The sequence below is a fragment of the Molossus molossus genome, unplaced genomic scaffold (assembly GCF_014108415.1).
Source record: "Molossus molossus isolate mMolMol1 unplaced genomic scaffold, mMolMol1.p scaffold_m16_p_11, whole genome shotgun sequence".
Classification (NCBI taxonomy): Eukaryota; Metazoa; Chordata; class Mammalia; order Chiroptera; family Molossidae; genus Molossus; species Molossus molossus.
Window position 1 is genome coordinate 80,712,014 of NW_023425346.1, and position 23,769 is coordinate 80,735,782.

At 49.4% G+C, this 23,769-nt stretch overlaps 1 protein-coding gene across 3 annotated transcripts in view; it reads left to right on the forward strand.

The window, feature by feature from the left end:
* The first annotated feature begins 218 nt into the window (after positions 1-218).
* Positions 219-23,769, forward strand: part of NRP2 (neuropilin 2) — a 109,024-nt gene continuing 85,473 nt past the window's right edge. For all 3 annotated transcript variants that reach the window (XM_036254302.1, XM_036254304.1, XM_036254303.1), the window contains exons 1-2: positions 219-1,029; positions 15,256-15,433. In XM_036254302.1, coding sequence (XP_036110195.1) covers positions 957-1,029; positions 15,256-15,433 — 251 coding nt within the window. In that variant the 5' untranslated portion in view covers positions 219-956. The remainder of the gene's footprint in view (positions 1,030-15,255; positions 15,434-23,769) is intronic.

The following is a 23,769-nucleotide window of genomic DNA, read 5'->3' on the forward strand; positions in this document are numbered from 1 at the left end:
GCGCCGCGCGTTTCCGCGGCTGCCTCTTTAATCAGGAACACAGAAGGGGCGGGCCCTGAGCCGGCGCGTAATCGGATAGCTCTGCCGCGGCTCTGACATCCACATGCTGCTCGGCCTGAAAAGGCAGGGGGGAGCCGGAGGGGAAGCAGAGAACGCGAGTGAGGCAGCAGCCCGCAGCCCGCCCCCAGCACATCCTCAGACGCGCAGACACTCGGCGAGGCGCTAGGCGAGGTGGAGGTGAAGGCGGGCGCGAGCGAACTCGGAGAGGGGCTCGCTCACTCCCAGGCGATCCCAGCCGCCTCCGCCGCACCGCCAGCAGCACCAGCACCGGCACCAGCACCGGCAGCTTCCTTCCTCAGACACCCTTCGTGAGGCTGGCCAAGCGAGTGTAGTCGTTGGGGGAGGATCCCGCTAGGGGATCCCGGCGAGGGCTAGAGCCGGGCGGCCGCCTCCCACTCGGGCCGTCCGGCGGTGGGTGCCTCCGCCCTCGCGTGGGTCCTGGGTGCCGGGGCTGTGTGTCAGTTTACGCTTCTGAGATCACACAACTGCCTGGGGCCGTGTGATGCCCAAGGCAAGTCTTGGCTTTTATTTTTATTATAATTTTTTTTATGCTTGGCTTTCGGGAGATATTCGTGATGTTGTAGGATAAAGGAAATGATACTTTGAGGAACTGGAGAGGACATAGATCCGTTTTGTTTTTAAGAGAGGAAAACCGTCCCCTCTTCCCGGGCTTGCTCCTTCTTTGCTGATTTCAGGAGCGACCCTCCTCCTGGTGAGGTGGGGATCCAGCAAGAATAAAGGTGAAGACGCCGCCAGGACCCAGAAGGGAAACACTGACCATTAGAAACCTCTGCAGAAGACACCGTAAGGAAGATCATAAAAGCGAGAAAAACACAGACTTACAATTATACAAGAAACCTACAAATCCAGCTCTAGAGAGAGCCTCTTTCTCCAAAATGGATATGTTTCCTCTCACCTGGGTTTTCTTAGCTCTCTACTTTTCAGGACGTGAAGTGAGAGGACAACCAGGTAAGCCCCTGAAAGTTTTTTCTATTCATTTCAACATACTTTCCCTTTAAAAGTAACTGCTAATGCAGAGGGGCCACAAGGAATGGCATAGAAGGAAGCTTCCTCAATACTAAATAATTTAAAGAGAGATACCAGCCGGCCCTCCCTACCTTACACAACCACCTCTGCTAAAACCCAACTTTATTCTCCTGCTAGGAGTGTGTGCGTGTGTGTGTGTGTGTGTGTGTGTGTGTTGAAACAGACAGAATTTGGCGGTGTTCAGATGTCACATATGGACTGAATCAAAGGTTTAAAAATACTACAAAGCCTTTTTGCATTACAGTTTTTGGGAATTTTTTTCCCTTTCTTGAAGCAGAGCACATCTCCCTTGAGTTTCTTCAACCTAGCCAGCGAAATATAAATCATTTGCATTCCCTCCACTTAGCTACATTGAGCAATGTTAACCGAAGGGCTTGGGAAAGGCAAGAGTCTAGTTTTGGTTTTCCAGTGCTGTAGATTCTTTGCAGAATGTGCGGATACGCCTCAAAATCACAGGGCTCAGGCTGATGGAGCAAGTTGGCTTTCAGCTGAGCTAGGAGCTTGGGGCTGGGTGCTGCTGGCAACCAAGGCGGTTAATGGACTCTTCTCTCTTTCCTGCATCCACTTGTTTTCTGGGAAAGTAAATCATGTTCTTTTAAAAATCATTATTAGATAAAACAAACTGTGTGGCCCTCCAAGGTCTCTCTTGTGAAGTGGTTAGAAACTTTTGAGTGGAATTTGTTCTCAACCACTGCCAAAAAGGGTGTGTGGACTGAATGCAGAGATAAGCACCCAAGGCCCTGAATGTCTGGGGCCAGTATTTGTGTGTGGAGGCTGGGCAAGGGCTGGAAAGGGGTACACTGTCTGGAACATGGATCTTTGGTTTCAGGGAATATGGTGAGGCTTGTTCTTCCTTTCCCACACCACTTTCCTGAGTGAGACTCTCGCCCCTCTGAGAACACTATTTGGAATCTGGCAAAACTCTTGGAAGCTGCTACAGGTGATTGAGAATGAGGAAACCATCTATGGAGAAAGGAGGGGAAAGAGAAAGGAAAAAAAAAACCTTCCTGAAGTGCTTTTACCCAGCGGCATTTCCAAGGCTACAGCTGCAGTGTAGGGCTAACCCCTTACAGCTTCTTGGGCACCTCCCCCCAAAACAACTGGCTAGTGGGTCCAGTGGGAGCCTGCTCTGACTAAAAGGGAAGTTTGTGCCTCGTGCTGATTCTCACCTCCTAACACAGACACCCCACTTTAAGCTCCGATGTTTATTTGAGAGGGTAGAAGATTCAGGATTGCCTTTGCTGTCCAAATCCACGTTTGCTGCGCCTTCTCTGCCGTAACTGGTCTTCAGGGCAGCTGCAAATCCTATCAAAGAGACGGGTGCAGGTCCCACTTGGGGAGATTTCCTGTGCCTCCCCATTCCCTCTTGCCTTAATTCCAAGTTCCCAGTTTGATGTGAAATGAAATTACCTCCCACAGACCTGAAGGCTGCATAAATTATGTATGGTTGTGTGATTCGCTGTGTGTGTGTGTGTGTGTGTGTGCACGCACTCGAGCACGCGGTGAGGATGCCTACGGTATATTATGTATTCAGGCACGGTCTCTGGTAGGCCCCGGTGCGCCAGTGCGCGGACACTGGCGCACACACCGGCACACGCACGCGCGCGCGCGCACGCACACACATACACACACACACACACACACACACATCACTGGCAAACGCACACACACAACTTTAGATTCTGTATGTTGTGTGCAGAGCGGGAGAGGTCGTGAAGACTCAGAGGCCATCTACCCCAGATGTTCGCACATCTGTCCCTGAGCGCGGTGTGGAGTGTGTACGTGTGTATGCGACACCGGATGGGACCCACTCCCGCTCCGCCACCTGCCTCTCGCACTCTCTGCGGAAACCCCCTCCCCCCAGCCCCCGGCCACGCTGCGTCACTTCTAGAAAAGCACAGAGGCGCGGAGCCAGGGACAGGTCACCCTCTTATAGGGACGCGGAGCTGGGACCCGCCCAGGGACAGATATTCTCCAGCCCCCAGAAAAGGCGATCGCAAGCCTCGGGCTGCACGGGCTTTCCGTCAGAGCAGCCCACTGGCACCCGTGCAGCTGGCGGCGGGTGGCAAAGGGCGAGGCCCAGCTAGACCTCTGACTCACCCTGTGCGCGCCGGCCAGGAGGGGGCCGGGCCCAGCCGGCGGCGGCAGCGGCCTTGGCGGCGGGAACCCATTCCGAGGAACCAGGGGAAAAGGAGGGCGGAAGGTGAAAACGGGAGAGCGATTGAGCAAACAACCCCTCCGCATGCGGCCTCTGGGACTGGCGGGCGGCGCGCTCCAGGATACCCTACTCCTGGTCACGCCGCTTGCTTGGCCAGATCGCAGCACCGTCGCCTTTCTGCCTCCCTTCTGCGCGGGCTCAGAGACTCGGGGCCGCTCGGTGGGCCCTGCCGGGAGGGCCCCCTACGTCTCCGGCGTTCCACTCTGTGCTGCATCACCCCCATTCCCAGCCCTCACCCCCCATCCCTGGAGAGCCAGCTTTGAAGAACTGAGGCCGGCCGGCGTGGCGGGGGGATCTGAGCGCTGACCGAGCTGGGTGGCTGGGAGCTGGGTGGCTGGGAGCTGGGTTGGATTTCCGAGCCGAGGGCGGAGAGAGGCGGAAAGAATCAGCTGGAGCCGCGGAACGCGCGCAGTTGCACTACCTCTAGTATCGCTGCGCGCGAGCGCTCGCCGGTGCGCCGAAACAGGTGAAGAGCACGCGGCGCGGGCATCCACGTGGCGGGGACCTGGTGGCCCCCAGCCCACCCCAACCCACCCCAACCCCCAGCGCCGTCTCTAACGACGCATCGATTTGCTTGGGCTACTACGCAGCAGAAACAGAGCTGAGTGATCCATAAACATTCTATTAGGCAAAAATATTCCCAGTGAAAGCAAAACCGAGGCTCAAGCTTGGCAAAGTTGGCCCACTCCAACTCCTCCAGCCCTGTCCCCTCCTCCCTCTAAGGACAGCGCCAGGGAGAAGCTTGGGGCTTTTCCTCGATGCTGCCCACGTCCAGAAAGTTAAGTCGTGGGTGCAGTTCCCTGCTTGGAAGAAACCTCGGCCGTCGCCGAGAGCCTCCCTTCCCCCACCGCCTCGCTTTGCTTTTCCACGTGAGAAAAAAGAAATATTCACGGCCAATGCTTCATTTTCACTGATTGATTTATTTTTAATATCAACACAAGTTAATGGAGGCGAGGAGAGCTGTGATTAAATGGCTGCCCCCACCCTTCGCCCCTTTGCCTGGGGCTGGCTGCACCAGTTTTTCCCACCAGGTTCGGGGCGCCGAGCTGCTGGGAAGGGGTGGGGGTTGGGGGCAGCAAGCTAACGCCCTAGGGCTGGCGAGGGATGGTGGAGGAAAGAACCAGGCGGCCGCTGGGAATCAAGGGGACGTAGGGGTGGGAATCGGCTTTCCAGGCCAAGCTTTGGAATCGGGCTCATCTGTGTGGCCGCTTCTGAGGCTCCGGTTGAATTTGTCTGGAAGGGGAGGGAATGCACGCTCTGGTTTGTTGGCGTGTGCTCACTGCTTGCCTCCCTCCCTCCCTCCACCTCCCTTCCTTCCTTTCGGTTTCAGACAGAGAGGAGAGCCCCCTGGCGCTAGCCATTCCCTGTCAGCGCCTGGCCACGAAACTCCCCTTTGCTAGAGTTAATCGTGGTCCGCGGGGGACTACTTAACGCTCAGGAAATTATTCAGGCCCTGACAATGGGTTTCTTCAGTAGGTGGCAACTCCCAGCCCCAGTGTCCACACCGCTTGGGGCCAAAAGAATCTGCACCCTATAATCTACCCCACACGCCCCGCCTCCGCCTAGAGAGCTTTGATCAGTGCCTGGGTTTTCACACCACTGCCATGGACAGGGGCAGACGCGGTCAATTCAGCCTTCCGTCTGAAATGATCAGATAAGAGGTGTAAATTGGCCGTGGGAGACAGGTCTGGGTTCAAACAAACCCCGAAAGAGAAGCAATGTCGGTCTAGGTGCCAGATAAGGGTTTGAAGAAGGTTTCTTTTTTAGCCTGTCGCCCCCCAAATGCGGGATAATCATGAGCAGGCATAATAATTTTCAACAAAACTAATAAACTTCTGGGTTCTACACAGACAGCCTGTTCTAGGCTCCGGGGACTGGTCTCATGCCCGCATTCCACGGGTGCCCAGTAAACTTTACCCCATACAACTGCCGCTGGAGGTAGTGAAACTGTTGCCTGTTGCCAAAGGAGCACACAGTGCAAATCAGTGGGAAGAGGAGCGCTCCAGGTGAGGGCCTCCGGGCAAGCCTCTTCTTGTCCAAGCTGTGCCTGGTGGAGCTGTGATGGCCGGCAGCACCGCAGGCTTGCCCTTTTGTCGTTCTGTGGAGCCCTCAGAGTAAGCCACAGAGCACCCACCTGGCAAAAGGAAAGGTTGGAAGGCTGCAGTGACTGGAACCCCAGGCTATGCAGACAGTACTCCTGCTGTCTATCACATGGCTTTCAACCCCTGCTATTGAACGTAAAGTCCACACTGGGGCAATGAAAGGCCAGTTTCTATCTTCATGGTATAGAAGAAGCTAGGAGCCCAAATGCCAGTTCATATACATTGAATGGAGAGGCAGGAATGCAAATTAACAGTGGGGGTGGGGGGGTGAGGCCAATGGGGAGAGGCGCCATAAACTAGATGATTCTGATTCTGAGTAACCTGCCTGGTGTTTTCACTCAGTTGCTCATTAAAGCAACCAAGAGAATGAGCTGACTTTGGGTCACCCAAGTGTGGGACAATTCTGAGTTAACAGAATTCAGAGGTAGGTTCATTGGTTTTCAGAATATAGTCCACGGAAGTCCAGTTTGGAAAGACTTTAAGAAAGAGAGATGTGATTTCCCTTTTTAAAAGGATGGAGCAGAAGCATGATACCATCTTGATTTCTTACACTGACAAGAAAGGACTTGAAAAGGGACGTCTGGGAAGTAGTCTGTAATGTCATTAACACATTTGATGTATTACATCATCTGACCATCATTTGCCACTGGACAATCTTTGAGGCACCCTCCTTGAGTGGCAGACATGTGTTTGATCCCCAAAAGTTAGTCTTTGTACTGTTCCTTCCTGGTAACGAACGGTGGCAGTTTGTCCTGGAGAGCCTACAGCATTTTTCAAAGCTTTATCTGCCTTGATGAGAAATGGCCGAGGGGCTAAATGGTTTCCTTACCTAGCAGGATTCAGGATTCAGTGGTGTTGGATTCCTGGACTCTGTGGCCTTGCAGTGTGGCTGGCCCTCCAGGAGAAAGCATCTTCTAAAGGTTTAGGAAGCTGTCAAGTTTAGATAAGGCTGAGCTCTGATCCTATGGGACCTTGGTTGTATTAATAAGGAGAAATTAATTTTTAACCACTGGGAACGTTGCCAAATTATGTGACCTTTGGCAGACCAGCTGTGCTATAAAAATAAATCCCCCATTTCTGAAAATGCTGCTCCTGTCCAGTAGAACAATAACAACGTGGTATTTAGTGTAGATGAGGAGTAGGGTTGAGAAGAAAGGGGGAAAGGGGGAGTTGCCAACAACAACCAAAAAAACCCTCCAATGTTGTGACACAGTTTCAGGCCTGAACATCCTATGTACCCCACTCCCCCAAACACAAAGGCTGGTTTCCAGTACACAGGAAGGAGGGCCAGAAGGACAAGGAGCAGGGTGCCGGGGGAGCAGGGAGTGGAGAAGGTGTTAAGTGCTTCCAGCCCTCTCACACCCCAGCCTTGAACACATCTCCCATTGTCCACACAGACAGATTACTGGCACAGGAAGAGAAAAAGGAGTTTCAAACAGGCAAAACATTTGTCTTTCGCTAAATGCCACTAAATGAGTGTGTCACATAGAAGTTTGGGGGAGACCTTCATTGGACTTTCCAACTTCTGAAGCAGTGGAGCCAGACTGCCCAGGTTTAACACCCAGCCCAGCCACTTGCTGGCTCTGGGATCCAGAATACTTCAGCTCCCTGTGCCTCGGTTTCCTGGTCGATAAGCTGTGCTTGGTAATAATATAGCCTGCCTCTGAAGTCATTTCAGCTTTAAAACAGCTGGTGGGGTTAACTAGATCGCAGAAAGCACACTATAACCATTGTGGTAGGTTTATATTATTTTATGAGTTTTTTTTTTAATAAGTAAATAATTATTCCTTAGCAGCTCTTATTCCACTGAACCTTTCCCTGTATTTTATAAGCATCAAATGATGTCTCAGCACTCTGCCCTTTAGAGACAGATGTTCTCTGCTGGGTTCTCATCTTAGATATACTTCTCTTTGCATTGTTTTTTCTCTTCTTATTCTTTCACTTTCAATACTGGCCTTTACTGTTTAAAAATCTCTCTCCTTTTTTCCTTCTCTTCTAGCCTTCATCGGGAAAGTGTGCTCAGCAGGGATCCCAGCGATGAAGGTGCCCCCCCCCACCCCAAATGTGTAATAACTTCTACTCTGGCATTAAGGCCCCTCAGCAGCTGAACTCAAAAAAGTCATCATAAAGACAAAATAGCTTTTACCCAGCAAGACTCTTAATAATCCCATTTCCCTCTGGGTCTTCATAAAAGAGTCATGATCTAATCCAGGAAAAAAGGGAGGGGCCTGGAGCTAACAAAAGGAAGGCTCTCCCAGCAGCGTGCGTTGGATGGGGCTGCCAGCCGCCTAATGCGCGGCCAGGGCGACCCTGCCGGCTGCCCCAGAGATCCCGCGATAACCAGTGATCTGGCCAGTCTTTCCGTGGAAAAGATAAAGGGAATTGCAAATTACTGGACTGAGTGGTAATAATAATTGTTTGGATAGAGGGAGAAAATAAAACAGATGTGCCCAAAAGGCATTTTGGGGGCCAAGGAAAGGGGCATGGGTAGAGAGAAAGGAACTGAAACCAAGCAGGAGACAATCCATTTCCAGCACAAGTTTAGTGATGAAGTAATAGTTTGCATCTTCCTGGTGCTGCTGCGAGTGTCTAGAACTTGCCTTTGGGGGGCTGGGGTGAGGGGGCAAGAAAACCCTGCGATAAATTACTTTTACCATTATTAGAGTTAAAATGTAAGTGTCATTTGAACTTCCTCATTTTCTGAGGTTTGGGCATCTTTGGAGACATAGTTCACACTAACTCTACCTTGACTTATGACTAGGTGGTGTTATTTCCCCAAATTATTTAAACACACAGTTCACCACTAAAAAACAAAAACAAACTTCCTTTTAATAACAGGTGTGGGCTGGGAAGGAAGAGTTACAGCTAGAGAAGCAGAACAATTTGTGATAAGGCTTTCTTAGAATTGGTGTTACCTGTTGATACCTTTGGTGTTAGTATAGGCAATTAGTAATGTATTCAAATCTCATTGAGACTGACTCTTGGGAAAGGGTCTGGGGTTGATCCTATGAAGTTCAGCAAGGATGGATCATAAGGGAGCCATACCCTCAAGCTGAGGTGGTCCAGCAACATGGATAAGGCTGTCCCGGGCTCTCACACACCTCAGAGCAGTCATTTTCAACCTCTGTGCCACAAGAATTTTAAAACATGCAATACCTGACTGTTTAGTCAGGGGCACTGACCTCTTTTCTCTTAGATTGTCAAATAAAAAAATGACAACAGCCAACACAACAATAGCTGTCCAGTGTGTGTGAATCATAATTATACCTATTTTTTATCAGATCACCAAAGAATTTATTTTTGGTGTGCCACGGGATTTTAATAATTAGTTTATGTGTCCCATGCAATGAGAAAGGTTGAAAATTGCTGCTGTGGAAGACACTAGAGAGCTTCAGCCTCCCACGTCTGAGGTAGGTGCGGGAGCTCAGGCAGGGTTGCAGCTGAGCCTGGACTGAGAGAATAGAAGGGATTTGGAGCTGGGAAAGCCATACCAGGGGAAGGGGACGGTGGGGGCCGAACTGGACACCAGGTATGTTTAGGGAACACTCAGAAGCTGCAGGTGAGAATGTGTAAAGGGAAATAACTGCAAATAAGGTTGGAAATAGTAGCTTGGGCTAAAGGCAAGGCCCAAATTGCTAGGCCAAGGGGTTTAGATTTCATTTCTAACCAATGGGGAGCCATTGATGTTTCAACATAAGCCTTCAGTTAATCAAAATAAATGAAAAAAAATATTATATTACCTTTTTTTCCCCCTCTTTTGGTTTTTGGAGAGACCTCAAAATTATTCTTCTATTTCCTCCCCCAAATGTCTGCTGAAATGGTCAGGAATTGTAATCCCAGATCTCTCATCAATGGCATCAAAATTACATTTGCAATGAAGGCTGGAAAAGAGTGGACATAAATATAAACTAATGATATTATATTGGCTGCCCTATTGGAATTGCATTTGTTTATGATATAAGATGACAAGTAACAAGGTTACCACAGGTGGCATGATTCGAGGTCAGGGAGGTAATCACATCAAACTTACATTTTAATGATTAAACAATGGTTCATTTTTAGAATCCAGATTGAGGGGAAGAGACTGTCCAAAGCCCAACTTCCAGTTCTCTCCGTGGGGAATCGCTGGAGGTGTTCTAGTAGAGAGGATTTGCCCTGTTCCCTCTCCTCCTTCCACTCTCGTGTGCGGCTCCCTCTCCCCTCTCAAACCCCTCCTTCCCGTCCTCCTAGAGATTCTTTTATTCAGATTTTGAACTTTATCACTGCAAAAGTTCACAGGGATTTCCATTTGCTGTGCCTTCAGGAGTGCATCATTCACTGCCGCCTGGCCCCATAAATTGAATAGATTGCAACCCTTCCCAGTTGCCTTAGGAAGTGGTCAAACAGTCGCATTCCTGGGCTGATGGATTGGCTCATTTCTTCCCAGTTTAAGCCAAGATACAGATTTTATGAGACTGTCTTGTGACAGGCTGAAGTCGCTTTGAATAGAACACAATCCAGCCTTAGCCCACAGAAAAAACTGTTAAAAATCAGCTTATCCAGGGTGAGTGAGCAAAATTTGGTTAAAACCCTGAGCAGAGGACTTTGATGATGGGGGCGAGGGATTTTAAGAAACTCTTTTGGTCTTTCTTTTTATGCATCACTGTTGTTGACAGGCTCACACACAGAACTGTGTATCCATAATATTTATAAATATGCAGCCACAGACTCAGTAAAGAAAAGAAACTCACATCAGTAGAGCTAATGTGATTAAAAGAGACATTTGAACTCTCCATAATGCAAGACAGACATGTTCATCTGAAGAATCCCGGGGTTTGGTTTTAGGCTTACCTAAAGCAGATGAAACAGGAGTAGCACCTTGAATAAATAATCTGGTTGTCTAGGAAGGTAGAGAACCTTTAATTTTTGGTTCATCTATGGGTTACAGGATCTTTTCCCTCCTTATTGTACAGGCTTTGAACTTTGAACTGGAACTGACCTTTAGACTCACTCTCCTCAATTTATAGACGAGAAAACAAGGGCTCAGAGTTGTTTAGTAACTTACCCAAGGTCACACAGCTTGCTAGTGGTAAGACCATTCTCAGATACAAGACTTCTCACTGGCTAAGTGGCCAGGGGCCACCTTCTCTTCCGCAGCAGAAGAGCCGCCTTGCCTGCTGCTAATACTGGATGAAACAGTGCTGTGGGAATAGGAGCAGGGTGGGATTCTGCTCTGGGTAAGGGATACATTATAAAATAAATAAAAGACATTATTTTAACAGAAATGCGCCCTGGCTGTTTGGCTCAGCAGTTGGGTCGGTCGGCAGGCTGACACTCTAATGAGTCTCAGGTTCGATTCTGGTCAAGGACACAAACTTTGGTTGTGGTTGGTCCCCGGCCCTGGTAGGGTCGTGTGGGAGGCAACCGGTCGATGTGGCTCTATCACATCGATGTTTCTCTCTGTCTCTCGCTTTCTCCCTCCCTCCCACTCTATCTAATGATAAATAGAAAAATATCTTTGGGTAAGGATAAAAAAAAAAAAAAGAAAAGAAATGTAACCAACTACTTTTCTCCAAGCGCCCCTCAGGTGTGTGTAAGAAATAGATGTATTCTAACATCTTTCCCTTTTCCTTCGCAACTTGAAGTAACAAGGGAACCAAGATCTGGGTCAGTGGGTTTCACACCCTATTCCGGAGGCGCCGATGTTCTCACGAGAGGCCCCTCAGAGGCGATGGGAGGGACGTCAGGTCTGGACACCTCACCCACCCCGGCCACCTGCGTGCCCTCACCTAAGAAGAGCTCCACTTCCAGCTGCTCCGATGTCGGGGTTCAGGGTAGAGTTTTGGGGGTGAGGCAGTGGAAGGGAGGAGAAAAACACTTCTAAAAGGAATTTTGGAAACGACACACTAATTCAGCCCACTCACTGCATTACAGTCCAAGAAGCTGAGACCCAGGCATGTCCCTGAGGTAAGAACCCAGGTGCTGCATCTCTCTTCTTGCGAATATCAGTCCCCCTTCTCCTTCCCAGGAGCCTGGTCCCAGTACCCAGACCCACCTTCAGCCACACCCGACTCTCCAGTCTCCCGGCCAGCCAGTCCTCAAGTCCCCAGGGTTTGCCAAGGGCTTTTCCCTTCAGTTCAGCGAAACCAAGTGGTCGGGTTGTCCTTTGGTGGTGGGACTGCCCAGCAATCCGGGTGCCTCCGGTTTGTGATTCTGATCATTTAAAAGTCCTCACTCTAGTCAGGCTTCAGTGTTGAACGACTATTATCGTCAACTTCAGGCCCTGCAGTGATCTTTTAAAACAACTCCAGTTGAGTCCCCTTAGAAGGCAGACCAGATTTTTTAAAAGATCTTTTACTCCTTCATACTTTCTAAAAATAAAATATTACTAGGAACCAGTGAGTTGTCTGAAATTGGGTCCTGTAAGAGGGTGAGTTTCTTCTGAAGCTGGCCGAGTACCTGAGAATTGTAAGTGGGTGGGTACAAACTTTCCTCACCTGATTCCGGGCCTGGTCACAAGGCAGCATCAGATGGCGCTCAGGCCACCGGCAAAGCAAGGGCAACGGCGGGAGGGAAGGGGATGTCAGAAATAATCTGACATTTTATATAGCAAATAAAAACCCTAAGTAGTCATTATTGCGGGGGGGTGGGGGCCGTGATCAGACCTTTGTGACTTTAGAACATAGTCTTCCCTTTATTTCAAATAGCTTTTTAAAATGAAGTATGTTGGGGGTAACGATGGTTAATAACATTATGTAAGTTTCAGGTGTACAATTTTGTAATACAGCATTTGTATATTGCATTGTGTGCTCACCACCCACAGTCTAGACTCCTCTGTCACCACGTATTTGAGCCCTTTTACCTTCTTCATCCTCCCCCCGCTCCCTTCCCCTCTGTAACCACCCTACTGTAGATGTGTAGAGGTATCACTTTAATCCTCTCACTCTTGGGTCTCTGAGGTCTTGCTCTGTCCAGACCTGGCCCATCTCATTTGCGGGAGAAAACTTCTCTGAACAGTCCAGGCCTGAGTTTGCCTGCCCCTCTTGGGAAATGAATTTTCCCCAGGTGCAAGTATTTACAAACTCTTGAGAGAAAGAAGTCCCTTGTCAACTCATCAAACTCAGTAGCTCAACCTTCAGCAGGGTCAACTTCCCTTCTGTATATGCATATCAGCCTCCGGGTGTTTGCCCTTGAGTTCACCTTTCTTTCGGCTGGACTCCTGGAGAGAGCGCTTATGCTGTTCCACGTGGAACGCAGTGAAGGCCTCTGAAAGGATGGTTGTTCTAGCTCTGCAGAAGAAAGCCCAGGACGTTCCTCTTGGGGGTGTGTTCGTATTTTAGAAATGGAGGCTCCCCAATCCTGGAAGTGAAGATCAATTATCAAGAGGAGGCATAGGAGGAGTTAGTTTATAATTTTTACTGATATATTTCAATAATCTTTTCTCCAAGAAACAAGATGGAAATTCTAGTATTTATCTTGATGGAGCTATGTCTGTGCAAATGATGCCTGATGTCTTATGAGAGGGCGTGAAAGTGTGTACAGGACTGAAGTGTTAATTGCTCATACGTGTGTGTACCTGATGTGTGTGTGGTATCTCTGTGTGTTTCTGAGTGTGAGTGCCATCCGAACAAGAATGTGATTTTGTAAATGTTTGGATATTGAAAGGCTAACTGCACACAAGCAAAGCAGATGTTTTAATGAGTTCTCAAATATTTTAATGAATGCCTTGATTTTCTTCAGATAAACATAGGAGAGAAAAAAATAAATGGGTTACTCCTTTCCCTCTGAGTGCAGTAAGTTTTTACCAGAACAGGCAGGCAGTCAGCTGTGGGGCATAGATCTACGTACTTCAAATGTTTTCTGCAATGGGGAAGTGATGACTCCTGGTGTAGATCAGAAATGAAACTTCCCTGTGAGGAAGTTTCCTGTCCTTCCTGCTGCTGATGTGTGTCTGCTCTGATTACTGACAGCTTAAACCTGGCGTGGTGGGGGACCCACGGGGCGATGTTCTTTCTCCAGAAAAGTTCGGGAGAAACTTTCCTCTCCTCCTAGCTTGGTAAGACAGCTGGTGATCTAAGTCCCACACCCCCACCTTCTCAGAGGGCCACTCTTGGTCCTGTTTCACACGCAGGAGCCTGGGCCAGAGGGCCACGATCTGACTTGCTAAAAGATGCTGGGCAGCTGGCTTGGCCGAGTGGCGCGGGCACCTGGAAAGCCTTCGGGACCGGTTGCCGAGGAATCGGTGGCACCGGGCCGCACCGCTGGCCTCATCTTCGTCTGGCCAGGAGGGCTGGGCCCATTGTCCTCCTGGCCTGGGGAGGGTGCAGAGTCATTGGTGAGAGGACGATGTGGTCTCTGCTAGCCAAAGGAAATGGCCTGCTTTTGTTTTCTACCCAGTAGGAAATGGGACCTGAATCCATTCGATTCTGGGCTGTTCAACAGGGCACAGTTTGAGCTCTTGAAGGCACGATGCCTGAAAGGCTACTTGTGTGCATTTGTGTGTCCCAACCACCACTGTGCAGTGTGCCCATCTTTTATGCATTTTATGCATTAAAGCCCGACAGCCTGGTAATCGAAAGCAGAGCTCTGGAAGACAGTAATGCCAACAGGCACAGGGAATAGTAAAGTGCACCTGTAGAGTTAAAAAATGCATGACCCTTTCCCTCAAAGAGTGAGCACAGGAGAAAGCCCCGTCCTGGAGGGTGGCTGCTGAGCCCTAATACATAATTCACAGGCCCATGCTGCTCCACGCAGATGGCGATATTAAATCGTGATTGATGCTGGGAGAGGCACAGGAAGGTCTCTGGATATTTCCAGGTCTCTTGTGTCTTCTTGTCCTCTTTTCTACTGTGGTATTAAGCAAACCCCCCATTTCCCAGGAACCCCTCCTGGGGATTGAAGAACTTCACTCTCACATATATGAGATTCTTCAAATGTCATCGCCACCTTTTTGGCCTTTGAAGATCACCCCCTTTCCTGCTGGCACACGTGAAGCTGTTTACCTCCAGCCAGGCCCTGTAGGGAAGGGGGGGGGGGGTGCTCAGCCAGCGCCTTTCCAAGGGCTGGTTAGCACTGGACAAAGCAGCAGCACACTCTGGTGGTGGTGACCAGGCAGGAGGGACAGTGGCAGAAAGACGGGACACACACAGCCGTCCACTGGGCACAAAGCACTCTTTGTCGAGACTGAGGTCAGAGTCTGTGGATTCTCCTATGCAGATTTTCCACTCGGTGTATGATGAAATAATAAATCAAATTTGTGGTGTATGTGGAATTAAGTGTTTGGGAGCTTTGCTTTTTCTTTCTTTAAAAAAAAAAAAAAGGCTGAAATCACCCTCCAGGGCCTATTCTGGCCCAAAGCTGAAAACTCTCCCTCCGCATCACATGGCATTGTGACTAGGCTGGCCTGTGGGCCGGCACCACAAACCGCTCAGTCCACTCCGGCTGGGCTGGGCGACACCAGGAGCAGGAGGATTTATGAGGGACAGATAGAGATGGGTTTGAGCGAGTGCAAGACAGACAGGAAAAGGCAGGGAGGCAGGTTCACTTTGCAGCTTTTATGTTGCTGTTTTTTTAATCCCAGAGCATATGATTGGGAACATTTATGCCCATTTTCTGGACTATTTTCATTTGGGGAGCATGTGTGCGCGCGCGTGTGTGCAGTCATGTGAGTAGGGGAAAATGAGCTGAAATAATCTTCCACTGAATGAGTAAGTAGGTTAGTTTCCTGGGCTGCCATAAAAGGCCCGTAAAACAGTTTCAACCAGCCCCTGGTAGAGGAGAGAAACAGGGAGAGGGGGGGAAAGGCTGGAACGTATTTAAAGTTCTTGGGTTGTTTGCTTTCTCTTTCAGACCCACCCTGTGGCGGGCGTTTGAATTCCAAAGATGCTGGCTACATCACCTCTCCAGGTTACCCCCAGGACTACCCGTCCCACCAGAACTGCGAGTGGATTGTTTACGCGCCGGAACCCAACCAGAAGATTGTGCTCAACTTCAACCCCCACTTTGAAATCGAGAAGCATGACTGCAAGTAAGCACCCCCTGCCCCTGCGCATCCTTGAGACCCTCCCTCCCGCCCGGTTCTGAGCACTGCGCCCCCTGGTGGCCGCACCCCCGCCGGTGGGGCCTGCTAACCCGTGGGTCTGGGCCTGGAGGGAAACCTGGGTGGCATTCTCTTTCAGGGGGAAATTCAGGCCTTGTTGGTCCCATAGTGTGGAGGAAAGAGCCTTCTTGAGTGACTTGTGTAAAGAGTAGCATCCTGTCTTCAAAAGTTGGAAGCGAGGAGAATCCCCTTGGGGGTGAATCCCCTGTGGAGGTGGGGCAGGGTATAGACTACAAAAAGCCAGTCCTTGACTTTGGGATTTGCCTCCCCACTTAGACATCTCCCCATTTCCACTGTAAGAACCCCACCGGCTTCCTTTATAAAATAGTAGCCCAATCCCCAAGGGAAGACTTCCCCTGCACCCAGCCATGCAGGGTTGGCTGTTATCTACGAAGTGGCAGCTGGTTTCCTTGGAGTTAAAAATCAGGTTCCCCACTGGTAGATCTAAGGTTTGCATTGATTCCTGGTATCTGTGCCCCACAGGTTAGAGTCTCAAAGCTGGAGTTATCTAACAAACACTCTTCTAATTGCTTTGTAAATATCAACCCATTCCATTCTCACAATGGCCTTGGGAATCGGGGTCCTTACAATCTCCATTTTGCTAGTGAGAGAAACCAGAGCCCAGAGGACTGAAGTCAGTCACCCGAGGTGACTCAGATGGTCTCGCAATATCACTTCCGTCACCGCAGAGCTGTGTGGCTTAGGAGACAGCACGTGGACATGTAGACATCTGTGAGTGCTTCAGAAATGCCATGTTTCCACGAGGGCCCTATAAGTTAGGGTGAGGGAGCAGGCAGCGTTGTCACGTCAGGAATGTGAATGTGCTCTGTACCATCTAGTGGGCTCCATCTCACAGCGTTTTCTCATCGAAACAAAAGCGAAAGTTTTCTGTGCAGCGAAGGATGTGCAGAGGTCATGTCCTGCTCTGGATGGGCCCCGACAACGTGCCACTGCTCTGGTGGGTGTCCAGTGCCCTCTTATGGTTGATAAATAGTCTGAGCCTTTCTTGTGACCAAGCATTGCAAGTACTGAACATTTACTAAAGGGGCCCACTGGTGGGAGGTACAGGATGCAGGCCTGGGTGCAGCTAGCACTTCCTCGCAGAGGGGACAGGACCCTCTAACCAGTGCTGGACTGTGAAGCCACGAGTCCATGTCATTGTGATCCTCGGAGGACTACTTTTCCCCTGGATAATGGTCTTCTCCTAACAAGAGGTAGTCTTTGTTGAAAACCCAAGGGTTTCCTGGACGGATGCCTCTTGTGACCAAGAGTCATACGACAGTTTCTCATCGCAGATCATCTCTTGACTCACTGAAGGACACAGGGCAACTCATCAGTTCCTCTTTGTCTAAGTTTAATACACACCCTTGGATACATTTGCACAGACTCTCAAGGCTGCCCGTTCTGTGCCAGTGAACTTTACCACGAATTTCTGTTAGAAGAGCTTCTTTATAAGGTGTTTTTGCTCCTGGTGCCTCTGGCTGGGCTGCAGAAGGTTGGCACAGACTGCAGCGTAATGCACAGAGCGCTTGGGTCTGAGCTCAGAGAAATTTGACTAAGCACCTCTCTCGACTGAGGGCCAAATTCCGTTATGCTTATGCCAGCACATCTCCCCGGGAAAGTGCTGAGAGGTCATCTTATGTATATTCATAGTGGCAGCGGGAGAAGTCCTGGCTTGGGAAGGAAAGACGCAGGAGCTGGTGAGCATGGCTCGAAACATGTTTGGAAGTGCGCAAGGCCAGGAAAACATGCCCTGCCCCGTCTCAGCCTGCGGGTCCCCTTTCCTCCAGGACCTGCTCCAGGGCGGGGAGGACTCAGGACTGCTGAAGCCTCCTGCAGAGGAGGGACAGAGCAGTTTCTGGCCGGTGACAGGTTATCTTCTGGCTTATCATCTTCTCTAAGTAGCTTCCTGTTTTTCTTCGAAATCCTCCATTCTATGCTTCTGGCTTGAACCAGAAAGGTCAGGAAGGTCAGAAAAGAAATCTTTCTGGGGTCTCTCTCCCCGGTGCCAAATTGTCAGGAAGGGTCTGTTGGGGTCAGGCCTCTGCCACTTAACATCGTCCTTCATTCTCTCTCCCTCCCCCATTGCCCCTCCACTCTCCATTTCTCTCTCATCCTGATTAATTTTTGCATTTAGAAAGACACATCCGGCTCTCTCAACCTCTCACTCTGCAAGGTATTTTTAACATTCTTCCCTGGTCATTTGCATTCAGAATAAATAGGCTTCTCCCCCACTGCCTTGTTTCACTTTCTGGTGAAAGGAACAATTAATCTAATTGAAGTCCTGGAAGTTCTGTCCTGTTCCTCCTCTCTGTCCCTCTCATTTCTGTTCCAAGGGAGCTCCTGGGTTTGGAAAGCACTTACTACAAAGGAAATTAGCCTCCTCTCCCCTTTCATTTCGGGTGCGTGTTTGGCGTGGGTTTGGCTCCCAAGGCCCATCGGGTGGACGCTTACCAAGAGAAAACTGTCCCAACTGCCCTTCTGATGAGAGAGCACAGCAGGAACACCCCTGCAAAAAGGGAAAGAGTCGGAGAGTCAGAAATCAGCCGGCCCCTTGTGGTTCCGCCTCTTCTTCCCCTGTGCAGGGCCAACTGCAGAGATGCCCGGGGCCCTGAAGGGGCCCTAGAGGAGAGGCTGCCCTGGCCGGGGCCACTGGCCCTCGCTGCCCTGAAACCAACAACCGAAGGTCTGGGCCAGCGACTTCCAACCTTCGTGTCTCATGGCACACAGGAACTAATTGCTAAAGTTCTGCGGCACACCAAAACAATGTGTGTTTTGCCAAGCTGACAAAAAAAAAAAAGGTATAATTTTGATTCATTCATACCAGACGGCTAGTGTGTTGGTTGTTGTCTTTTTTTTTGACAATCTAAGGGAAAAGAGGTCAGTGACCCTAACTAAACAGTCAGGTATTGCATATTTTGAAAATATTTGCAGCTAATAGCCCTGGCCAGTGTGGCTAAGTTGGTTGGAGCATCATTCTATACACCAGTAAGGTGATGGTCACATACCTGGTCAGGGCACACACCCAGGTTTCAGGTTCGAGCCCTGGTCAGAGTGCATGCAGGAGACAACCTATCAATGTTTCTCTCTGTCTCTCTCTCTCTGTCTCTCTACTCCCCTCCCTTCCTCTCTCCAAGATTGATTAAAAATAAAATTCTTGCAGCACACTGGTTAAAAATCACTGGTCTAGGCCATTACTGAATAAACCCCAGCCAGAGACCTTTGCCCCTATGGCTTGTAAATTTTGTTCTGTCTGCTTGGAAACCCTCACTCACAAGCCTCAGCGTCTCTGAGTCAGTGCCCCTGGCCAGTCCCCCGGTCAGTTTGGATTTAGGAATCCAAACCCCAGCACCCGCAGGCTGCTCTGAGGCCTAGTCACTGGCTGTGGGCAGAAAACAGAGGCCCTTGTGGCCCTGCCAGGTTGTTGTGGCCTAGGAACCAAAGGGCAGGACTCCATCTGCAAACAGAGACGCCGCTCCTTGTGGTGAGAAGAGGTTACTGCTCGCTGCCTTTTCCTTGAGTCATCAGCCAACAGGCTGAACGAACGGGCTTTAGAAACACATGCACACAAAATGGAGTATTTTTCCATTCCTGAAATCTAAAATATATGCATTTTGAAAAACACCCACTTGCGTGTTTTACACAGCATATTCATGAGTCCTCCTCACTCGGGCGTGGATGGTATCCCAGCCCATCCCAGGGGCTCCACCCAGTACAACCCAAATCGAGAGCCTGGGGCCTTTTAAGAAGTGGTCATTTCCAGATGGGTATGTTGAAAGGTGTTTTACAAAGTACAGAAACCACTAAGAAGACGTGAAAGAACGTTTCTTAAGCCAAAAACCCGTGCAGAAGTCTACACTGACAACTTTACACGTGTGTTCGGCACACAGTATCTGGCCTACCATGGGACACCACAGGAGAGCACGCCACCTACATGAACTTCCCAGGTTCTACACGTACCCCTTCAAGTTCCTTCTGGGGAAGTTATCTGATAAAGGGGTCCTGAAACCTGCCTTCTGAAACAAAACCAAAATTCAGGAGAGTCAACTTCTTTTTTTGGAATGATTCGGGCGTCTAATTCTAAACTTCACTTTTTGTGACAAGCTGGCTAGGTAACATCGTATTTGGGTCAGGTAGATTTCAAGTTGAGTGTTTGTTGACCTTTTAAACTTTCCAGCCCTCAGTTTCCACATCCGCAAAGTGGTGATGAGGATAATAGCCACTTGGTAACGTCGATGCACAATAAATTCGCAGCTGCGTTAGCATCTTTACGTTTGGTCATGGGAAAGTTTGGGACTTTTCTATAAATACTCTTGCTGTCATTTCCTGTCATGAGCAGCCTGCCTCCTGGAGCCTTCTTCTGACCTGTTTTTACTCTTTTATAATGGGTACGGACTTGGCTTCAGGAGGTCTTGCTGTTTATTGCCACGACTTCCAAGCGGTGTGTCGTAAGAACTTTTAAAACATGCAACACCTGATAATTTAGTCGGGCACTGACCTCTTTGCCCTTAGGCTGTCAAATTAAAAAATGACAATAGCCAACAGAACAACAGCCCTTGGTGCGAATGAATCAAAAGTATACCTTTTTTTTGTCAGATTGGCAAAAAATACTCTTTTGGGGGGGGGTGCCACAGAATTCTGATTTGTTGATATGTGCTGCGAGGTGAACAGGGTTGAACATCGCTGGTCCATTGGGAAGTTTGGTCCTGAGGTCTGCGCTTGTCCCTAACCAGTGCGAGTCTGCTCTGCAGCAGCCGGCCAAGCGCACAGCACAGTGAGGAGGGAACACAGGCTGAGAGCACTGTGCGAGGAGTCCTCAGCATTCGCTGAGCTGCTCCTGATCTCTTCTTCGGGAACCGTCCCTCACCCCCACCCCCATGTTCTGGACATTTGAGGTTTGGGGTATCTGGCCTCTAGCTCAGTGTCCTGGATAAACAAGGTGATCCTGCGTTTATTTATGGACAGAAGAGCCCTCCAAATCCGAGAAGATGTGTCTGTTTCTCCCAAAGTAGGGGGTGATATCTTCCAAAGGTAGCAGTTGATAAACTGACTACAGTAAACAGAGGAAGCAGACCAGACCTCAATAATCTGGCCCCTCCCCACCATTGATTTCCTGTGCTCAGTAAACACCCTCAATTTCAGTCAAACAACCAAATACAACCTTAGGCCTGCATGAGACCCTGTGAGTGCTCAGTGCTCAGACCCTCCTCACCCTCCCCTCAACAGTGTCCAGCTGCACGCTCCCCTCTTCTTCCCACGGTGCCCTCAGCTCCTCCAGATCTCTCTTATAGGCCCCCGGCTCTGACCTCAGACCACTGCGTCTCACCTTGATCTGCTTGCTTGCCTTTAGTTCATGTGTGGTCACCTTGTGTTCTGAGCATGTAAATTCTCTAAGGGCATGGGCCGTATATTTCATGTCTATAGCCCTAGGGCATGAGTCCAGCGTGCTAAGCAGGTGCACGCAGGTGGTTGTGTCAGTGATATTCTACATGAGCCTGCATCGGAAGGCCGACAGAGCTGTCTTCTGTGTTTGCCCATGTTGTGATGGGACCTAGTGAGTGCAGAGGATCAGACCAGGCTGTGGGCATGTCTAAACTTGTTGTGACTTGGTCCTTCACCCACAGAATGTCAATAGACTGTTCATTCATTCATCCAAACATAGCTGTTAAGAGCCTGCTATATGCCAACCATAATAGCATTGGGAACGCAGCGATAACCACGTTGTACTCTTTGCCTTCCTGGAACTTAGAGTTTGGGAGGAGGAAACAAGTAAAAACATATGGGAACTGGGATAAAGCTGCTGTCTGCGGAGCATCCCGTAAGTGCTCTGTGTACAATGTCTCATCTGGCTCTTGCCACAAAAACCTGGGAAGTCACTGTTACTCTCGCCATTGTGTAGGTGGAGATGCTTGGGCTCAAAGAAGTTAAGCAATTGACCCGGTGACAGAGGATGGTTCTAAAGCCAGAAAACCCTACTTTGCAAGCGGTGCTCTTGCTCTGGTGCCCCCACTAAACCACGCATTCTGACTGGGGACTTGATGTGGACATGCTGTGTGAGCCTCCAGCACTGAGACCCAGCCTCGTTAGGGCTGAACTTATCCTGAAGTAGTTGGCCAGGCAAAAGGGGAGTGTGGCTGGCCGATGGTCCAGGCAGAGAATAGCATGTCAAAGGTAAGAGGGGAGAGAATTTAACGACTTCGGGAACCACAGTAATTGAAGGGCCATCCATGTGACTTGCTGATACAAACCCTCTTCTTGATAAAGAGGTGCCTGAGCATTGCTATTTAATTTTATTTCCTGGCCAGGCAACTTCCACCATCACAGAGACAGGCTGTGGTCAGGAAGCAGGAAAGACTGGGATTATGGGAATTCTCTGTTGCCCCCACCCTCCTTGGCCAGGCTCTCTGGGTCTCATACACAACGCCCAGGAACCCAGTTTAATGCCTGAAAGGGAGATAGCCTGGGAAAGTCCAGGTAACACTTTGGATTAGGCACAGATGGCAGGAGGCCACGTGGTCCAGCTGCAGGTGTGGCTTCAGCCGGTATCCACCTGAGTCTCTAGGAATCAGAGTGAAGTGAGAGTTCTCTGTGGGTCAAGAGGGTGTCTTGACTCAGGAGAGACCCTTAGGCGATTACTCATGACATCATTCTAGATTTACTGCCTGCCCAACCACAGAAATATTCCAATTCCCCCAAGGAAGCAATGAGCAGCAATACTTTTCTGTATTGCAACAACCCTGCTAATAACAGAAACAGATCCCCCTCCAGGTATGTGGTGCAATAAATGGGAACAGCCTGCTGACTCAAGCTCAGCTGGCAGCTGACCCCAACCTTGACCAAGGACTCCACCCAGCAACTTCGCTCGCTTGAAGAAGTGAGAAAAACACCACAGATTGTTCCTCTCCTCCTACGAAGGTTAAGCGCAGTTGGGACAACCATTATTTTTGGCAGTTTGTTTTTAAACAGGCGATGTTGCAATAGCAACTCCACAAATGCAAGCTGCACCGTGGATGTCCTTCCTAACAATGCACTTGATCTTCTGATTGAGAAAAATCACTTGAGACTTTCTAATACGCAGTCCCATTTGTTCTGCCTCTCAGCCTGGGCACCTTCTCTGAACCCAGAGGTCCCAGAGGCCTGCATCTTACCCCATGTAACTCTGTGTAATTCTCCCATCTAATTACGCTGGGTGAGTGTGCAGACATTCAGTGGGAGCTCTGGGTGTGGACGGGATAGAAAGGAAAAGGAAACAGACCAAGTAAAGAAATCAGATTTTTCTAAAAAAGGGATTTGTGTGTTTTCCTGTAGTCATGAGTCCTACCTACAGGGGAAAAAAAATAAATATATATATTCTCTTTTGTTTTGTTCTTCTTAACGGCAGGGGGGCTTGAAATCTTTGTATTAAGAGAAACTCAACATATAATTTAATTCCATTCTTCTGCTTCTGCCTGGATAAATCATCTCGGGAAAAAATATATCAGCTGCCCTTGTCATTGTCTTTTCTCCTAGAAAAGAGCTTCCATGATCGACCTTCACTGGGAGACTTTGTGCCTCACAACTCATCTCGGTTGATTGCAGAGTAGAAGGAGAAAAATCCCTGAAAAATGTTAGCTGGGTCAAAATAAAATTTGAAAGGAAGAAGGAACAAGAAAGAAAAACAATGTTAGTTGGGCTGAGGTTTGGGAGGGCAGCAAAGCATGATAAAGGAAAATCCACATGATTTTTTCTCTGCCTTTTCCCCCTAGCTTTGTAGCCAAGCATCTTGGCAGTCTGTCAGTCTGTATGTGTCTTCTGCGCCGCCTCAACTGTCTGTTCGTAGGTGACGTGGAGGGACTGCCACTTAGACAATCACAGCAAGCATGTCCTGCACTCTCTACAGGCGTCAGATGCTACTACACCAAGAACTTTCCATGTTTTATTTCAATAACAACCTATGGGTCTGGTACTACTGTTATTCCCATTTAACAGATGGGGCTACTGAGGCCCTGAGAGATCACACAGATAGTAACAGTAGGACTGGGATCGGAAGCCCGCCACCCAGAGCTACCTCTGCACACCTGTGGCCATGGACCTGGAGCGGGTCATCGGCCGTTCCGCTGCTTAGGTATTCGGGGCCTCTCTAATTTCCTTAGCTATTCTTGACAAGTCTTTTCCTTTCCTCTCTCTTATTCCTTTTCTTTGCCTCTTCCTGCCATGTGGTCACCTCCGGATGCCGGCAGGGCAGTCAAGGAGAGAGAGCTCTTTCTGTCTTTAAACACAAGGTG